Source organism: Paramormyrops kingsleyae, chromosome 21 (assembly GCF_048594095.1).
Source record: "Paramormyrops kingsleyae isolate MSU_618 chromosome 21, PKINGS_0.4, whole genome shotgun sequence".
NCBI lineage: Eukaryota > Metazoa > Chordata > Actinopteri > Osteoglossiformes > Mormyridae > Paramormyrops > Paramormyrops kingsleyae.
Genome location: NC_132817.1, coordinates 19,908,931 through 19,929,511, shown reverse-complemented (window position 1 = coordinate 19,929,511; position 20,581 = coordinate 19,908,931). Strand labels below are relative to the sequence as shown.

At 45.4% G+C, this 20,581-nt stretch overlaps 1 protein-coding gene and 1 long non-coding RNA gene across 2 annotated transcripts in view; one reads left to right on the top strand and one right to left on the bottom strand.

Annotated features, from left to right (window-relative positions):
- LOC111841066 (SH3-containing GRB2-like protein 3-interacting protein 1) overlaps positions 1 to 5,969 on the bottom strand; it is a 48,743-nt gene extending 42,774 nt beyond the window's left edge. Inside the window, exon 1 of the mRNA XM_023806565.2 lies at positions 5,639 to 5,969. Within this exon, the coding sequence (XP_023662333.1) occupies positions 5,639 to 5,648 (10 nt within the window). The 5' untranslated portion in view covers positions 5,649 to 5,969. The remainder of the gene's footprint in view (positions 1 to 5,638) is intronic.
- A 6,559-nt stretch (positions 5,970 to 12,528) lies between these two features.
- Positions 12,529 to 19,802, top strand: LOC140581447 (uncharacterized). The gene is made up of 2 exons (XR_011984512.1): positions 12,529 to 12,680; positions 19,392 to 19,802. It is a non-coding gene; the product is annotated as an uncharacterized lncRNA (long non-coding RNA).
- Positions 19,803 to 20,581: the final 779 nt, after the last annotated feature.

The following is a 20,581-nucleotide window of genomic DNA, read 5'->3' as shown; positions in this document are numbered from 1 at the left end:
TGAGGGTGTTTCTCACTCAGCAAGCGGTTTCTCACTTTAAACATCCCGTTATCAATTAATCACTGTTAATTTGAGCAAATGCATGTATATTTAAAATATAAAAACTAAAATTATAGACAGCTTTCACTGTACTGTTGGAACATGAGTCACAGGTAGACGTAATATTAAGCAACTTAATATTGGATGTAATGTGCAAATTAACCTAATTAACAAGGTTTAGTGGTCTGTTACAAAGATCTAGATTAGATGTACAAGATATGTGAATATGAATGAAAACCAACAACAAAAATTCACATACAGAGAGTTAGTAGGATCAGCCATTTAGTAGCTTAACTATGAGAGATATACGCTACCATAGAGCTACAGCCTACGACAGGTATGCCATATGATACAGCTACATGCTATACGCTACCATAGAGCTACAGCCTACGACAGAGGTATGCCATATGATACAGCGACATGCTATACGCTACCATAGAGCTACAGCCTACGACAGAGGTATGCCATATGATACAGCTACATGCTATACGCTACCATAGAGCTACAGCCTACGACAGAGGTATGCCATATGATACAGCGACATGCTATACGCTACCATAGAGCTACAGCCTACGACAGAGGTATGCCATATGATACAGCTACATGCTATACGCTACCATAGAGCTACAGCCTACGACAGAGGTATGCCATATGATACAGCTACGGCCTACAACAGAGCTACGTGCTACATCACAGTTACACTCCATAACAGAGCTACACCCTACGACAAAGCTACACGCTACCACAGAGCTATGGCCTATGACAGAGCCATGCCATATAACACAGCAACATGCTACAACAGCGCTATACGCTTCGGCAGAGCTACAGCATACAACTGAGCTACACACTATGACACAACTCCTCCATACGGCAGCCACATGCTACAACAGAGCTACGCCCTACAAGAGCCACATGCTACAACAGAGCTACGCCCTACAAGAGCCACATGCTACAACAGAGCTATGCCCTACAAGAGCCACATGCTACAATAGAGCTACGCCCTACAACAGAGCTACATGCTACAACAGAGCTACGCCCTACAAGAGCCACATGCTACAACAGAGCTATGCCCTACAAGAGCTACATGCTACAACAGAGCTACGCCCTACAAGAGCCACATGCTACAACAGAGCTATGCCCTACAAGAGCTACATGCTACAACAGAGCTACGCTCTACAGCAGAGTGACATGCTACAACAAAGCTACGTCCTACGACAGTATTACGCCCTACGACAGTGCTACAAGGCACCAATCCTCCTTCACAATGGATGGTGCGTTTGCCGGCTCTGTCACACAGAAGAACCACGGTCTCCACAATGTCACAATGTCATCCTCAATGGCCCCAAACAATTATCGTAAAACCCAGCTGGTACATAAATTGCATTTGAATGACATTTTGCAATTAAAATCTTTCATTTTGCTAATCATGAATAGAGAAAATGGCACTCTGTGAAGGGTGCCCTCAGATTCCTGGGACAGGCTTCAGCCCCAACCCCCCCCCCCCACTCCGTATTGGATATCCGTATTGGATAAGTGGCTGGAGGATGGATAGATGGATGGATGGATGGAGATATAAAAAGAACGATGAAAACTTTTAAAAGTTTAAAAGGCCTGACAGCTGCTAAATAAAACAGGATGCGTTAATTGCAGTATATTTACTTTCTGTGTCTACCGGGTTAATTTACAGTATATTTACTTTCTGTGTCTACCGTGTGCTCTATGTGTATTTCTATATGGTTTTACACTGTGCATGTTTGCATCTGTGCACTTTATGTACCTCAAAAACCCTCCACAACTGATAAAGTATATCGTATCTTATTTTTATTACTTCCACACTATGCTTCGCTAAACGCGTAGTGCGGGGAATTACGAAAAAGCAGACGTGGCCATGACCAGTTCAGGTGAAACCTCAGCATTCCCCAGCGTGCCGTGACGCTCACCCCCCCCCCCCGAAGAGGACTGCAGTCACAATCAGTTTGGTCTAACTACCAAGCTGATTGCTCCTGGGGGGACAAACTACAATACCCAGCCTGTACTCTAAAGCTTCAGCCACAGATAACAGGGCAGGAATGCTGATTATTATACTCCATTCCATGTTTACCATTTATTTTCTATGTAGACAGACATGTCCTAACATTTATACAGAGCGATCAATGAAGCAGAATCAGCATTTTAGTCAAGCGGTGGGGCCCTAAGACCCTGCAACCTTTGGCCCAGTAACTTAGTCAGTACTAGCGTAGCCAGCAGGGGGAGTAATGACTAGTGAACCAAACTAGTGACAAGATTAGCAAGAAGAGAGACATCATCTTTAACTTTCACTACAGTGAATTCTGGCTGATGCTAAGTAATGCTGTTTTTTTGAAATACTAGAAAAACTGGATTAAAATTACAAATAAAATAAAAGATATACAGTAAAAACCAACACGTGGTTCGCTTTAAACAAAGGGTTTGTTATTGGACTCTAAGCATTCCTGCATACAGAAAAGGTCCGAAGATAAACCACACTGCAGATAAGGGTTAGAAAACAATGATAGTTCTACCCAAAGTCACATGTCACCTTTTTCACAAAACATGGGTCTGTGGAGTCTTTGTACTACATCTACAGGCAAAGTCACACCTCTGGTAACTTCAGTGCTTCAGTGAAGTGAAGTTTTGGAAAGTTCTTGCCTAAGGTATTGTGTTTCACGGAGGTCAGGTGACACCACTCATAAGGTGCAGTTCCATCGACGTACATTACATCCTGCTTGGAAGTCCAGTAATCATCATAGTCTACAGGTCTGTAGCTGAGGATTATGGTCTATAACCCCGAATATGCAGGTTTGACCTCACCCCTCAACTTGGAATGCACCGCCCAAGACAATTACGCTGAAACGACCCCCGAACTCTCCTCATCTGAGTCCAGCCAATCGGAGGCGAGTCCTCACTCATTGCTCGAGAAGTCAAGTCAAAAGTCAAAGCATGGGCTGAAGTCACTGAGAAATCACAAGAAAAGCAGAAGTGATGGACACATCTGTTAGATCAGAGATGGAAACATTAAGGGTCGCAGGCACAACCATGCAATCCGCCCGCCATACTCCACAATGTCAAAGATCTCCAGCACAGTAAACAGAAAATGCAAGCAACTAACCAACAATAGGCAGGATTTACAAAAAACACAAAGGAACCCAAAAGGTATACGGAACTAGCCCTTCATGTGCACCAAAGCATGCAAGCCCACTTTTAAATACTTGGACCACTCAGTTGTACTACAGTGCTTTGCCTTCTGCTACCACTTATTACCACTGACATGGAGGCTAACAGTAAGGTAAAACACGGTATATTCATACAGGCACATTAAATTTTATATAACTATGCACAGAGATGGAAATTTCACAGCCAGAAAGTAAAAATCCAGACCGTGATTTTGTTCCAACCAACAAGTTGAGTACTCTGTGACTCATTATGCTCAATTGGTTGGTTGAAACTAAATTGCAGTCTGGATTTTTACTTTCTGAACCTGAAATTTCCACCTCTGACTATTAATCTTGGATATTTTTTGCGCAAGTCCGTATTTACTTATTGACGCACAGTTTGTTATAGCTGGAGGTGTAACGTGCAGTGAAAGATTTAAGGAAACAAATATTTAAAAATGAACAAGTTCTAAGTGACAGAAGGTGCGAGCTGGGCTGGCGTAACTTGGGGCTACATGCTAAACCAACATGGCAGGGCCTAGTGCGCTGTGTTCCAGGTCCCCGCCGGCTTCCCCGAGATGCAAGCGCCTCCATTAGAGGAGCCCCAAGCCGTGAGCCGTTGGACCCGAGACCAGCTGCCTACCAGACAGCAGGCTTCAGTTGGGGCCCGGACTGGTATTAGCGAGGCTCGCTATTGTACTACAGCTTAATATGACATGGGGGTCCATTTGCGTCATCTGTACCCTATTACTCAGCATATAAGTCTGGGAACTATACTTACTGACCATCCCAGAATACGGCCTAAAGACCAACGTAGTCCATTGGAATCCTAAGTCTTCCGTTCCGTATCCCAGAATTCCCCTTGTGCTGATGCAAAAATGGACATATTAGGATTCCTCCATACTGTGTTATTGCCCAATCCTGGACCCAAAGTTCTTATTTGTACCTCCTATCCTCATGCTACTCAAGTCCATCACACCAGGAGAAAGTCCTATGTACATGAACACAGACCAATGAAACACAACACAACACTGTGATATAACATTCAGGAGCCACTTAGTATATCGACATTATTATGAGAATTTGGAGCCGCCCCCTAGGGCACTCCATGTAATTACAGCAGGGCATCTTAAATCCTCAGTCCTGCCCTTCCACCTCACAGTCACTGTGCAGTCACTGTGCTGCAATGTCTTGGAGGTCGCAGACTTCGTTTTTAAGTCGGGTGGGGGCTGTTGCCAGTAAAAGCTGGGGGGGGGGGGGGGGATGTGAAGCCGGCCTACCTGTACCCACCAAAAACACCATAAATTTTTCCCCCCATGGTCTCCCCATGGTGTGGGGGCCGTCATCAGGCATCACCATTAACATCAGCGGATCTCGTGCTCACTGTTGCTTTGCTAGTAACGCTCACCAAACACCAAGCAAGCATTTGCACAAAGTCAGAACGACGTATTCCTACCCTGAGCCAAAGGACAATGCCCAGGTGTCAGCAGTGAAGCACTGATTTCAGATCTCTGCATAATTCTGCACGGTAATATAAGCACAGGACGCAAAAAAAAATAATACACATAACATGTTGAACAAAAGCATTAGAGACAAGTGTTTGTGGCTATCGCTCTACCAATAAGAAATCAGGGGGAAAAAATCTGCATTTTCTTAGAGTACTGTGTTATAAAATCCTACAAATAAATAAATAACCAAACACTGCATTATTTATGCAACTACAGTAACTACAATGCACTGCTTATGCTTGGCATATTGGCCCAGAGCTAAGGCACCGATGACAGCAGTAACACAGAGCTCTTAACCACAGTCTAGATTGAACACCTCCCTGCCGAGCCGAGAAAACAGCAAAGGCCAAAACGATGTAAAGATTGAAATACCAAAAAAATAAAAAACAATAATAATGCTTTAAATCGCCAATGGGGACACTAGAGCGAAAGGACAAATTTCAGATTTGAATAATAATGATGAGTGGCTCAAAAGGGAGGCCATTTCATTTATAGGTTTGTGAAGTCACAGGGGGGATGGGGGGGGGGGGGGGGGTCACAGCTTAAATGACATTCCAAGCGTTTTCACGGGGGCTGTTTGCCGGACGCGCCAAGGAAACCCTAGAAAAAAAATGGCTTCAGAATCCAGTGCACAGCCCGAGTACAAAAGCACAGCCGCACCGTCTGCGGCCGGGGCGTCCAGCTAACGGCCAGACAAATCCCAATAATCCCCCCCACAATGGTGTGGGGGGGGGGCGGGGTGAGAGAGAGAAGGGGGCATGAAAAGAGAACAAATTAGCTCCGCCATTGTGCTATCACTTTAAGTGACATTTTAAGAGTGCGGAAGGTTCCGGACAATGACAGGCAAATCGCGGGGACCCTCTGGCTAGAGACGGCTGCGGCTCACGTACGGCTGGAGAGGGCGGTTAGGTAGAGGCTTACCTTCCATCATGATTGCAGATTTTCATTCCTTAATCTCCAAGGGGCTGGGAACAATAGCAGGGGGAGCAGGCAGGCAGCCCTGCTTAGAAGGATGCTTGAAAAGAAGGAGGAGGAGAAGAACGGAGCAGGCAGCTAGGTGTGATCTGAGAAGAACCCGGCATGCAGCCTCCCGGCCCGCGGGTCCCAGCCTCCGGATGCTGGCGATGGGACACAGCGCTGCAGATGGGGGGGGATGTTTAGGCCGTGGATGCTGCAGCCGGAGCCTACTCCATCACCGGAGGATGCTGACAGAGAAAAAAAAGCATGTTAGGGGATGGGGAGAGAGCGTGTGTGTGACAGAGGGAGAGCGACAGAGAGAGAGAGAGAGGGAGGGAGGGAGGGAGAGGCAGGCTTGCTTATGTCACAGCCCAGCTAAGCCAATCCCGGGAGCTCTCCTCTGTGTCACATGGCTTTTAGTCCGTATCTCCTAACAACACGCCCCAGGAGGATACCAGACGAGTGCCCCCCCCCCCACCACCACCAATCCCGCACACACACACACACACACACACACACACACACACACACACACACACACACACTATCGCACGCACACTGAGGCATCCATGCTTCCCCCCTTGATTTTCACAGATCATGTGACCCCCCCCCCCCCCCCGGCACGAGCTGCCTGTCCGCTGCGCAGCATCTTGCTGGGGAGATGAGTAGTGCTGCTGGGGGGGTGGGGGAGGCGTGGGGCCACATTAGCCAAACCGCTAAAGATCTTCGGAGGATTCTGAGGGGGACAGGATTTCAGCACCCCCACCCTGAACAGCTAAGCATAAGGGTGAACCTGCCCCCCTTCACATACGGCCCCCCCGAGCCTGAAGAGAAAGGCAGCCACACCACACCTGGACCACAGGGAGGAAATAAGGGTCTCCGCCCCCCCTCCCCCCCCAGGGAAAAGCACTGGGGGGCTGGGGTGGGGGTGAGAGACGTGGTGGCAGGGGACAGAGCAAAAAAGGGTGAAGGTTCACAAACCACCAGCCATGAATTACTATCCCCCCCCCCCCGTCACTAACGTCAATACACCAGTCGGGAAGCATAATTGCACCCCTTCTCCTCTATCTTCTAAAAATTAATATACAGACCCCCCCCCCCAAAGAACAGCCAAAAAAGCGTGGGAAGTCCACCTCAGGGGGGGGGGTTGCTCATATATTGCCATTTAACGCCGGGAGATACATTAACTGCCCACGTAGTTAAGCACGGCCACTCAGTTACAGTAAGACACCTTATTCTGCAGGTAATAGACTTCATAGATTGTCAATTTGCTCCAATCATTAATAATATAAAGACAGATTAACGGTGTTTAGGGGTGTCTCAGGAAGCCGTTTACGATAGACCACGGATTGTTTAAGTGGTTACCTTTCTCTGTAACACTGTTTCTCTGTAGATGAAGTACATCCTGTTAGGAGTGATGTTCCAGAAGTTCAATCTCAGATGCTCCAGAATCTGGCTGGATCTTCAAATGAAATAAAATGATGCTTTATTTGTCATTTATACATATTTGAGTACAGGTACATCGCAAAGCTTTAGTTTGCGAATATCCCATCATGCTCATTTTTGCTGGTTGCTGGTTCGAATCCCGTCTACTCCATTGGGACCTTGAACAAAGCCCTTAACCTGCAGTTGCTTTAGCCTGGGTATGACGTTAATCTACATCCAGCCCTATAAGGACGTCCTCCATATTACAGGGAATAACTTGGGGGTTGGTGGCAGGATTGGCACTCCAGCCACCGGAATAAACCTCACTCTGGTCCATTTGGACTGGTGTGGTGCTGAAGTATCACCGGCCACATGGCTGCCCTCAGGTTCTCATCCCTGAGGTGGTTTGTCGTGTGGTAGGTGCAGCATCGCCATCCTTACCTCTCCTTTTAAGACACACAGGTGAGAGCAAAGTTTGGCATCTGAGCAAAGCCTCAGGACATTTATCCTTTTCCACTAGTTTTCTTCTTGGACTTATTCATGATTTGCGCCTGGAAAATCATTTCCACATCACACCTGAACTCCACCGATCCATAAAGTTTTAATGTGTAACATCTGTTACTGTAACAAAATATAACTCAAACCAGTGGCGGATACTGAAAGTGGCTGATGGGTGAGTCTGAGTGAAACTCATTACTGCACATTTTCTTAAACAGGCTTGGATATTTACAATACAGTGACCACAACAATATTACAGCCATCAATGTGGTGTCCTACCTAAAATGCATCCTCCTACAAACATGGAAACATGGAAAAGAAATTGGTCAATTATAGCTGTTTAGCCTTTACGTTCGCACGAGTGATGCGAAACTCACACAGAATTATAGGTGCAAGTTAACATAACGCCAGTCAACAGACAAACAGAGGAAGCTCTGAATATTATTATTAATACATAATTCTAATAATTCCCAAGACAAAACAATTCATTCAATTTAATTAATGTAATGGAAACTAACATTTTAAATATCATATTATAAAAAACAAAGTAAACTCTAAATGGTGTGCCCAGCTGTCAGTGGATGAGCCCACATATGTATGCAATGGAAAATCCATACCCCCTCCTCAGAATGATTTTGAGAACAGTAAGAAAAAGAGCCCATGTGTTTTTGACCTGTAATGTCAGTTCGAAACTCTTTGATGGCTGATAAAAAAAGAGAGCGAAACATCCCCTTTAAAAGACTCAGAGCAGTAAAGGTTAAAACTAGACCTTTTCAAAGGAAAGTATCGTAGGAACAAAGTAGGGCACCAAAAAGAGTGCTCCTTTCATCTGGAAGACCAACCATATTTGTCTTTCTAAACCTTTTAGTGTTTTTTTTTTTTTTTTTTTAAACAAATCCATTACATACTTCCACTAGTTAAATAACCTGCACCTTTTACCCATAATTAAAAGTTAAATTATTAATAAAGACAGGCCCAATCTTGAGAAAAACACACCAGAACAAAGCATTGCAACACTCATGGGAAGAACTGTTCTGTATTTTAAAGGTTTTACCAGTCATTGTGTGGGATATATATGCACTCTCCAGACTGACACTAAACTTGGGGTGTTTCAGGTCCCAAAGCAGAGTTAGACTGAGAAATCATTTTACTGCTATTGTAAGTAACAGTAGAAGCCCTGAAGATACAAGCCAATTGGAAAGGACAGCAGGGCTGGAGTGTTACCCCATTCATTTCTGTTAATTACCTATGAGGTACAGACCTCCAGACAAAGGCTTCTTCCTTACAGTATGTCCAACTCCAGCAACATAAATCATTGGCACTGCACGGTCTCAGAACAACATCCACATTTTCTGGATGTGCTGTGACTTCTGAAACAAGCCGCTTTTCATATTTGCAGTGTCCAAAAGACGGTAAGATAATCAATATCTTTGCCACTAGCCCCTCAATCAAATGTTAATATGAATCTGTGTCTGTGTGTGGGAGGAGGGGGGGGGGGTGATTTTTAAATTTTGAGGAAATGTCATCACAAATAAAGATACCCATGTAATACTACGTTTGTTTACAGGAAAACAATTTTACTATTTTTGTTGCTCATCATACCATCTTTCATTACCGCCCCCCGCAGTATCGGAAGGAATAAAATCACTGGGGACTGACGGCAGGAAACAATGCTGTTGGTGGTGGGGGGGGGTGGTGGTGCTGTTTTTCAGCAGATCCATTAGGTGACACATTAGGCTGACTCTCACAGCTGAGTCCTGCCCCATCTAAAGCCCACCTTTCTGGCCCCCAGAATGCCCAGATCACTGCTGGCGCTCACTTAATAGGATTCCCCGGACAACGATACCCTTCCCTTGGTTCCAGGCGACGGCTGGCTTACTGCCCAAGTAACAGCAATAAATAACGGGCTGCCTGCCTTACATAATGTAATTATACAGGCTTGCTAGAGTTGGTGTGAGCCTCCAAAGCAGACTAATAGAAAATAAGCAAGTAATTTCGATAATAAAAAATGAAGATTCATTCAGCAGCAGAGGTCAGAATCAAACCGCAGTAAATCGCCGGTGGTTTATAGGGTACCATCAATGCAGTGAAGCTTTCTAAGGAAACTTCATTATAAACGTCGTGTCTTTAAAACGCATGTTTGCTTGGTCATGTCGAAAACGGAGAAAACATTTAAACAACATAAATAATGGATATTCATGTCCATAAATTAAAAACAAATACGCTCTTTACTATAAGACATACAGTGAAATATTTAGTTGTTGCCTGACACTTTTAGCCAAATATAATTACGTTTAACACATTTAAGCAGCTGGACATTTTACCATAACAATCCAGGTTAAATACATCCACAACTGGTCGTGCAGGGAGTTCGGACAGTCTGCATGCGTCCTGTCTGTCTGCTGCTCCTTGACCGATTCATACAGTCCTCGCCAAAACACAAATAATGTTTACAAACAGTCATTACTGTGACGAAACTCAATTTTTGTCTCGACTGCGGCGCACTTTCTGTGTTCCCTACATGTGCTTTATATCCTTATGCAATGTCGCCCCCTTGTGCAAAATGTCAACAACAAAAAACCACCACGTCTTTTATTATGATTTTACATGATCAGTTTTTTTACGTAACAGACACATCTTAAAATACATTGCACCGCTTCCTTGCGGGAGTTTCAGTTTCCGAAAAGGTAGAATTTGTGCAAAATTTAACGACAGAGCGATGAAACAGAACCAGAATAGAGTAGTTGGGTTTAAGCCTATATAAAAAGTAAACAAATACTGCACAGACCAGTGGCCTGTATTACGAAGCGGGGTTACTGGTTTATCGGGGTAACTTGTCGGATTTAAAGTACCACAGTTTAAATGCACTCGATATTCGTTCACTTACATTTTGCCCAGACTACCTTAAAACCGACTAGTTGCCCAGATAAGCCAGTAACCCCGCTTCGTAGTACAGGCCCCCGGCCACTGAGGAGTAACACCTCAAACAATAATAAAATGATACGAAACTCATACATTGCAACAGGAAAACAGTCAGATTGCAGTAATTTTTCTTCCCCTGCCGGAATATACTTTGGGCCCCTTATAGACCACTTAATGATAAAAAATGCTTAACAAAACTCACCATAAAATCAAATGTCATGTTGCCGATGAAATCAAAGTTGATCAGGGTGTTTTTTTAACTGCATCCTATCTATTGAGTGGTCATGCTTTGCTTTTTTGCTTTCCAACTTCGCTGGAACAATTTGGGGAAGGCCCATCAAACGCCATTGGGATGAAATAGAATGGAGATCTCCAGCCATGCAGACCTTCACGTCCAACATCAGTGCCTGACCTCACCAATGCTCTTCTGGATGAATGGGCAAAGGATCCCACAGACACACTCCAAAATCTTGTAGAAAGCCTTCCTAGATGAGTGGCTGGAATGGGGGGACCAACTCTATATTGATGCCTATGGATGTAGAATGGGACGTCATAAAGGTTCCTGTAGGTGTAATGCCAGGTGTCCCAATACTTTTGTCAATTTTGTGTATATGACTCCAACAAATTTAAGTTGGCAGCAGGGATCGTCAACCCGTCCGTACACGAAACTAACGAGTCCGTGGCAAAATATTTTGATTGAGAAAAAAAATCTATGTAGACTACGTTTTTAAATACCAATTAAGGCCGTGGTAAAAAAAAAAATTGCATCAATGTCCGTCAGAATTTGCCATGTAGTTCACGCCCGGTTGGCAGACTTTTCTGGCGTGAATCCTTCCTATATTTTTACGTTGGTAGCATTTAATCTCAAATATGACCAGATAACCAAAATGGTTGTTGATTACATACGCGTTTTACTTCATTTAGTTTTTCCTCATTTTATTGTTATATCAGGAAACAACATGCCTTATGAAACTTTACACTTTAATAATCATACCAAAATGTGCCAGGTCGTTTTTACATTTATAATTTGCACCGAATCGTTGGTTTACGGCCAAAAAAGCGTAAAAAGCTCAAAACCAGCATCGCAAGCCTTTCGACCTACGACATCCAGTCTCTCTCCATAATATCCTTGAATTTCATTCCTAATTCGCAAAGTTTTTACTTTTATTATTATACACAGTGTTTTGTTCGCGATAAATGATATAAAAATTTACGACGAGGAACAAACTTGGCGCGCGTAATAGTGCTTCCTTATAATATTTCCTGGCATCCGCTAGAGGGCGCATGTGAGTTACTGTGAGATTTCGCGTTTTTAATTGGCGATACATAATACATCGCGATGTTAGGAAGACAAAACCGTAACGGTAGGATTGATGTGACAAAGTTATCAAGAAGGATTTTGTATTCAGGGATTCTCGAGTCTCATATCCTTGGGGAAGGTGCCTGAAATAAATAATTTTTATAAATGTTCCTATTTTAAAATGGGCAAAATAAAAATGTTGGTATTTGAAAAAAATTCTGGAAAACTATACAATGTATCGACCCATCCATCTTCTGATCATTTATCTTCCTCTGGCTCATGGTGCTATAGTGTATATTATTTTTCTAACCGCTTATCCTGATCAGTCACTGGGGAATCTATAAAATGATTATTGTAAATGTTTTTTTTCTGTTATAAAAGCAGAAGTATATCGTGAAATGAAGGTTTAGGGCAACACGAGTGGGAAGAGGCCTGTGTTTTGATACTGTTGGGTGCAAGTTGCAGCCTCTTACCATTACCCCAATGTTCTATCTATCTATTTATTTTTTAGATCAGCCCATGCTAATAGACGTACACCATCGTGCTTGTATGAACGTTTGCAGTGGGCGGAATATGAAAATGATTAAGTATTACTACAGCAGCCAAATGGACCCTCAAATGTAGATGTATAACTCGCTGAAACACGCCCTTCGTGACCCAGTTAATCCTACCCAGAGATCGTTATTGTCAGCCTCCCCCCGCCCCCACGTCGCCGGGACCGTCGCTAATGAGGCTAATTTTAGCCTCGCGCCGAGGAACATCGTTCTTTCACGCTGGCGCTAACAGCCGCGAGCGCCTGACATCACTCAGGCTGCAGCTCCTCGTGGTGAAAGGCACGGGCGGACTGGCAGACATGGTGAGGTAAGCCGGCATGGTCAGGCCCGGTCAGAGGGAGGCGCCGTTCACTGTAAAAAGCTCCTGAATGGGCTAGATGTGTAAACACGGCCTTAGACGGTCATCGGGCCATGAAGAGGAGCCTCCAAACTGCACGTAGGCCCAGTGCTGGCAGTGGTAGCTTATCATTTCCATCGCAGGGGAGGAATTTTGTTTTCTTTCAGGCCGAGTCAGTCACAACAAAACAGCACAATCGGCACCCCTCATCAGACCCGGGGGAGCTGGCGCTCGTTAGCATGCAACGTGCGGAGTGCCCCGCGGTCCCCTCGCTGGCGTACGTGCGCGAGCCGGGCCGGAAAGGCGCGGAAAAAAGGGCGGCGGTCTGGTGGAAGAGGGCCTCCTCGTTAAAATCGGCCCGTTGACAGCCAGCGAGGCGGCGACCGAAGTCCACTCTGTGGCCGAAACGCAGACTAATGGCTCCTTATCTCATAGTGGACTTCCCACACTCAGGAGTATAGCAGGTGAATTCCCGGGGTCGTCCATCTCCGCGGAGGTGGTTCGGCATGGTTTCTCTTCACATATAGGGCCGCCGCCCCTAACCCAAATGGAAAGAGGTCCCTGTCGTCGACGGAAATAACTCCCAGGCCTGAGTGTTGTTTACAGATGCCTCGCTCTGACGCATCTCAGCAGCCTTATTCCCACATTCTCACGATGAAAATATTTATTCATGTAAAAAAAAAAAAAAATGGTATCACCTCTTCAACATTTTCACCATCTGACATGCGTTCATTTATGGCTATGTGAGTCCTCATATACGTAAAAAGAAATATATACTGGGTCCAGTAATTATATCTTGCAGGCTTAAGGTGGACCAAAGCACTCTTGATCTTCACTCCTTATAGTGAAGAGCGCACTTTTTTTCATTTAATTTTTGGATGCTAGGTAGTAGGTAGCATTTCGGAGCTTTTCTCGGCACTGAGCAGGTACAAATATAGGACACGCCCACGTGATCCACTGACACATCGATGCCAGGTAAACCGGAATGTTCTAATGCCCCTAAGGCATCTTCCCACGTATGACAAGGAGGATGGCTTGGCGGGAGGGGGGGGGGGGATTAGGATTAAGGACTGTTAATAAAACCGCACCTCCGCTGTGTCGCTATGCCAATTCTCTCTGTGGAATAAATTTAAAGTGCATCTCTCTCCAGTCATTTATTGCCACCTCGCACTCATTTAGAAACCGGAGGAATCATTATTGTTCGCTTCCGCTCACCAGAAATCCCCGCTTCTCCCACACACGAGACGAACCACCCCCCCCTCCCATCCAGCAGCGTCGTTTTTATCACCCCTGGTGGAAAAGAAAATACAAGTGCTCCTTAAAAAAGACAGGAGGATTAAATGGGGGAGTTATCGTCGGCGAAAGACGGCAGGGATTCTGACAGAACCCCATCCCATAGGGCCGCAGGGTTGGGGGGGGTTCATTCATAATTTCATCAGGTCGTCATGCTCACATGTTCCGGGACCTTGGTCAAAGCGTGCCCATGAGCCCCCCCACACAGACCCCACGACATAGCAAAGCGCCCCCCGCCCTCAACTTCCAGAGAATGTGACTGATCCGTGAAAATAAATTCCTATGTAAATAACTGGGGGGAAAAAATTGAATCTTTCAGAGAATTTCAACATTTTGAGGTTATATAATTTAATCAGAATTTTGCTGGAGTTGGGAACCAGATTTTTTACTTTCCTTGGGGACGATGGTTCTAAATCATATTGTTTGTTACGGTGAAGGAAATGCAGAGGATATCGGCAGATGTTTAGCCACTCACATTGAGAAAAGGGTTAGGTGGTACAGATATTTCGGCAAAGAAATCATATCAGCAACGGTCTCTAGGGGTCAGCGAGTAAGCGAGTCACCCAACTCTTCTCTCCTCAAAGGATGGCTGTTTCCTGCCAGAGGTATTGTGCCAACTGGTTTCCAACGTCACCAGTTAAAGGTCATGCTGGTACATGCTGGGCGGATTGCAGCATCCTGTCAAACGGCGCATATTTTCTTTAAGCAGAAAGCTTCGCAGAGAAATCACACGTTTCATTGTCACCTGCACATTTGCTTTTATAAACCATGACGTTTGCTATAGCCACGTTGCAGAACTCGGTGGAATCAGCTGTCCTCTCTGGCCTGGCCAGGGGATATCTGAACTTTATGCCCATGGCCGCTAGAGTTTCATATCCTGAAGAGGAAGGGCATTGCTCACCACTGTGATAGCAGGGAGAACTCAAATGGCCATAATCTGCTTTACCAGAAAATTCTATGTCCAGTTTTGTGCACTGTTTGCTTTTGAAAACCTTTTTTTTAAATAAACAATGCAATTTTTTCAATGAAGATTTATTAGCTCGCATTAAATTGTTTGTAGGTATTTTTTTCACGATTGTTAATCGCTGCATTCTAACGACGCATCAAAAGTTACCTGGGTGCCCCCCCCCCCCCCCCCAATTCCATAGTCTTTGCTAGAAGATTCACACCTATGGTGCTTCACACAAGTCCCCCTCCCGCGCAACAAAAGGTTTTTTTTGGGAATGTGTTGTGTATCACATCTTAACATAGCAAGAAGTGAGTCTGCTTAAAGGGGAAGTACACATTTTTAACAAATTCCCACCTGACTTCAGGCAGTAAAGATGAGGCCGGGGGGGGGGACGCATGACGCACTCTCTGCGCGGACGTGAGGCAGGCAGAGTCCGTATGCAGCTCGTCGCTCATGGGCCTCTTCCGTGGGACACCGGCCAAGTCCCACCCGGGAGGGGTTGAGATCGGCCTCCGAGATGAAACCCTGTAAGAATCAGATAAAGCTGTGGAAAATAAGCCAGTCAGTGTTTGATGATTTTCTGCGCCCCCCCCCCACACACACACACACACTCTGTCAGTGTGTGCGGGGGGGGGGGGGGGGGGCGGCGCTGACAAGCTCCTTGATTAAAGGCAACAATGTCAGCCGGAAGCGACGGCAGACGCAAACAAAAGGGGTGGGGGGCGCGTCAGGTTGTGCGATGAACCGGCGACTCGATCCCAACCCTTCCTTAACAACGTGGGGGCTGGGGTGGGGGGGCGTCTGCAGGCAGCACAGGAGCTGACGAAAAAACAGGATCCCCTCGTTTCGAAGCTGAAACTGACAGCGGGAGGCGACTTTCCTTTGGACGAGACCAGGCATGGCGGATCCGTTAACAGCTATCCGTTACGCTTCTTTCAAAAGTCAGTAAAATCACAGGAGCGGGAGAATATCGTAATGGTCCAGCCCGCCCTAAATGTGGGTTAGTTAGAATCCGGCTGGAGCTTGTGGGTTTTGGGTTTTCCCACCCGCATCATACAGCCCACTTTGGCATGGTAGAGACTCCCATGGGCGCATCTGCAGGCTACATCCACCTTCGCACGCAAAAAAGGAAAAAACCTGAAATGAAATAAAATGACACGCTGCGGGGTGACGGTCCCCTATGAGGAGGCTTCCTCTCCCAGTCGTCTCGAGGGTGAGTCACACGGCGGCCCGCCAGCACGGCGGGACCATCTGCCGGCGCTGTCCTCCCTGCCTTGGGCTCTGGATGAATCCCATCCCTCACCACTGTGACCAGTGCGCCCCCACCATCCCCACCAGGCCTATGCCAGCGCCACCACTACCCCAGGGGGGGCAGGCCATTATTTGGTCGCCAGAGCACTCTGCTAGCGATTGTGAACACTTACGTGCGAGAATTATAATGACAAGCCCAGTGAGATGAACAACGATTGGAAATTGTGTGTTTGGCAAAAATAAAGACTCGAACAAATTGTGCAAATTTCCAGTGGTGGCCCCACCCTTTTCTGCCTTTAAGAGTATAAAGAATGACACTAACAATAAATGCAATCACCAGACAATACGGATCATTGTGTGCCGAATAATTTCATACAATTTATTCATAGAAGACTTGCACCAATAAGTGAGCTAACACATATGGCAATCCCCTAAAATAAAAAACCTGTATTAGCAGATACATCCCTTGAGATGCATTCAAGTGAGATCTACAGCCTTCGCACGGTTGTCATGGCAACCACCATTCTCCAGTTCCTCGACTGAATGCAAAGTATGCGGCTACCGCTCAAATTTGGTCGTGCTGCTCATCCCAACAGTTGGGTTTTATCATCTACATATATAACTTGGTCAATGTGATTCCTGGTATGTATTTAATAGATGTCTCACTTGCAGAGCATGTCAAATGGACCGCTAGGATATCGTTATGATGATTCCCTCCACCTGAAAAAGAGGAAAGTTATAACCGGTTAAAATAACATTGGTCAGAAGTGCTTGCTTAAGTCCCATGACTTAAAAATATCAGCCCAGTCTCTAAGGGCAAAAAGAAAAGAAAAATAATAGAAAACCTGTGTGACGCAATGACATCAACTAGACAGACAGCACAAAAGTAGACTTTACGGAGCTACATTTGATAGCAAAGTTGGGAGCCTTTTATGATGCCTGAAACTTTAAGGATCACAGGTTCCTGTGAGCAAATGGGGACAGTAACACATCAGCTAAATATCTTTAACCACAGTCTGAAAAACAACGCTGTATGCAGGAAGAACGCCGACAGAACCCGGAGAGCGCTACACTTCTGATAAACTGATTGGAACAAACCGCTAAATATTTTTTTTTGTTGGAGTCAGATGTTTTGCCCCATTATTTCTAGGCTGTAGAATCATATCAGTGCCGCCTGTGATCTACATCAGTGTTTCCCAGTCCGATCCTTGTGGGCCCACAGACAGTCCAGCTGGGAGAGAGCAAAAACATAGGCCGACTGTGGGGTCTCGGGAACTGGATTGGGAAACGCTACCATACGTCATATACAGGTTATCCTAGTTACCTGTATGCTCACCCAATAGACTACCGACTAATAACTCGGGCATGAAAATCACAATAAGTATAATAACCATAATGTCAAATACACAGTTATCTGTTATAACTTACTGTAGCATTTACAAGCCCTAACATTAACAAGTTACAGATGAAACAATGTTACTTCTATGACACATGAATCCAGCTAATTATCATCTATCTAAATTGTAGCTGGAATATTGCAGGAGCGTGACTGAAACGCTTAAGGTCAACAACTAAACTCACAAATTTTAAGACAATGTCTAAATAACAGATTAAACAAATACATTTGCCAGTCTTTCGCAGGTATTCATATGTCAGAACAAATATTCTTTGATTTTTCTCATGTGCCATAACACCCATTGTAATAGCTAATAATATACGAGCATCACTAACGTTTCTAATAATGCTATAATAAGAACAGAGAGCTTGCTAATAGGTACCTGTAACCAGCTTCCTGCCTGCATCATAGAGTAAATGACTTCAGGTGGCCAAATTAAATGCAAATAGAACAGAATGAACAAATAAAGCATTGATCCTATTAGCACCTCTTTTACTACTTTCCTTCTTGGTTATTTTGATGTGATTGGTGATTTTCCGAAACAGTACATTGCCTGCTGGGCATCCACACATACCTAGATGCGGCTGATTTGTTGAGCCTGACACGTCTAGTCAGCTTGTATCACGTATGCAGTACGGCATCAACAAGGTCTAGAAAATTTGCTTGCTTTATCTATGCTGAAGCACTCCATCCCATTACAAGGTGAATGAAACCTGTTTTAGGATGTTATTGGTGAGATACAGTATGTGGGTGACGATTAGTGCCGGGTCAGTGGATCCCCAGTCCACAGTTGCCAATTTTTTCCATTGATACCAGTACCCATGCTAATGGCCGCCTATCTGCTTGGTTCCAGCACCAAACCTGTATTAACACATGCTGTCAAACGTGCAGTGTGTGACTGACAACACCGAATGATCCCATCTACACTGGGTTCAGAAGCCGGTGGAGTCCCGGCACCGCCGAATGATCCCAGCGTTCAGGGTCACTCAGAGCTAAACCAGCTACGGGGCTTTTCAGAGTCCAGGCACGGGGAAGAGAGAGACTCAGCGGAGTTCACGCCGAAATGGCCCCCGTAGAGGCGTTCCCCGCCGTGTCCTCAGAGTCCGCCTCAGTGTTACCCACGTCACGATACTGTAAGATTGCTTGAAGCTTAACAATGCGATGCGAAAAAAAACAACCACGTTCCAGTCAGCCTTTCTTCACAGCTATGCGTCCATTAGATGAAAAAAAAACAGCTTTTAAGGGAAACAGATAATATCAAACGGTGCCAGTTAGCTGTCATTGCGATGTATTCCCTTCAGGCAAGGTCGGGGCTCTCGTTAGATGCAAGGTCCAGAAAATAGGGGACTGATGAGCTTCAGGGAGGGGAAAGGGGTTATTTCATGTGCAAAAGCGATCATGGTTGACTTTGAGCATGATGTGTCATTATACCAGCCGTGTGACGCGGGGCGATGTCTTTCTGCCATGTGGCAATGCAGGCAGTATAAGCTCTGCGTTTCGGAGTGTTGGATACTGAATATTCAGCAGCATGCCTGATCCTGTTTACAGAAATGCTAAATCTGGGCTGCTTTGGATCAGTCCACATGACTCTTGGAAACGTTGTGCTGTACCATGCACGCTCTCAAGCCTTACAATGCACTGATTGCTCATATGCTCTGTTGCACAGGTGAGTTTGGGATAAAAATCTGAAATGTCCTGATTTTATCCCTTTTCTGGAGAAACGGCAGGTGGAGTTTCGCATGGGCGGTGACACACAGACTTTCATTTTCTAAGATTTCCTCTTCCTCGGGAGATCCTCAAGCAAGGCGTCTGGCTCTTCTCCACTGCAAGAGGCAGGCAACCATAAGCGCATACGGTCTTGAGAAAATGTGTCTGAATTAAACATGGCCGCCGTCAAGAAAGATTCCAACATATGGCCATATTTTATCTTGGAAGAATCGTTCTTAGCGGTTGAACCCACCGCCAAAGTAACACTATTTTGAGCAGAAGGGACTCTTTTTGGCCTGAATCTCGCCTCTGTGTGTGAAAAACATACACCCAATCTTATCTGCTAATTAGCCAGCAGCAAAAATAGAACTGCTTGAAGTCACATGACTGGTTTATGGTTGCATTTGAAGAGAATCATGCTCTTCCTATGCGCCGTTTATAGTGTACCTCCTCTTTCTGCAGAATAAAATTTTGGGAACATAATTTTTTATTGTGATTCATGGTTGTATTTTTTTTTTTATTTGCAAAGGGCAAACAAATTTGATCCATGTGGGAACCTCAAAGGTTGTGTATATACATTTGCATCGACATAACGTGGTGTTCAGAACGCTGTATGCTCTCCACTAACAAACGACGCTTGCCAGTCAAGTGGAGGCACCCCGATCCAAATGTTTATGGTTTGCAGATGCACGTTCCGCGGGTGGCTTTAATTTCACCCTCCCACTGTGGCATTGACGTCAGTGACCCTGCCACCATAAGCCGCCGTGTTTCAACAACAGACTTTTCCCATCTCTTAGCAACTCGCAGCTCCCCACCGGGACGGAAAAGAGCCGGCCCACATCGCCATGCACCCAGGGCTGAAATCTCCATCCCAGACCTGCGTGCCTAAGAGGGGGGGGGAAGTGTCCTTTTTCAACAGCTTCTCTTACACAACTTCTAGCCCCGGGAGAAACACGAGGACCAAAGATCTCAGGTTTTCATCGACCGTCGAAGCATTTGGAGGCAACGCGGCTCGGATGACATGTACCAGGCATGGGCTCCAGGATAGGATGGTAGAAGGTGAGCAAACAGCCTATCAGATTGGTCGCCAGAAGTACGGATTTAGCCAGCGAAGCGTTTGGATGCTATTTGGACCAAACGGAGCAGAAGCGAATAAAAATTCCAGTCCAGCTGTCCCCGCTTGGCTCTTCGTTTGCCAGCTATATCTCTTGGCTTGTGTCCCATTCTTACTGGGAAACGGAAACCAGTGTTTTTATCCATACATGACCCATCCGC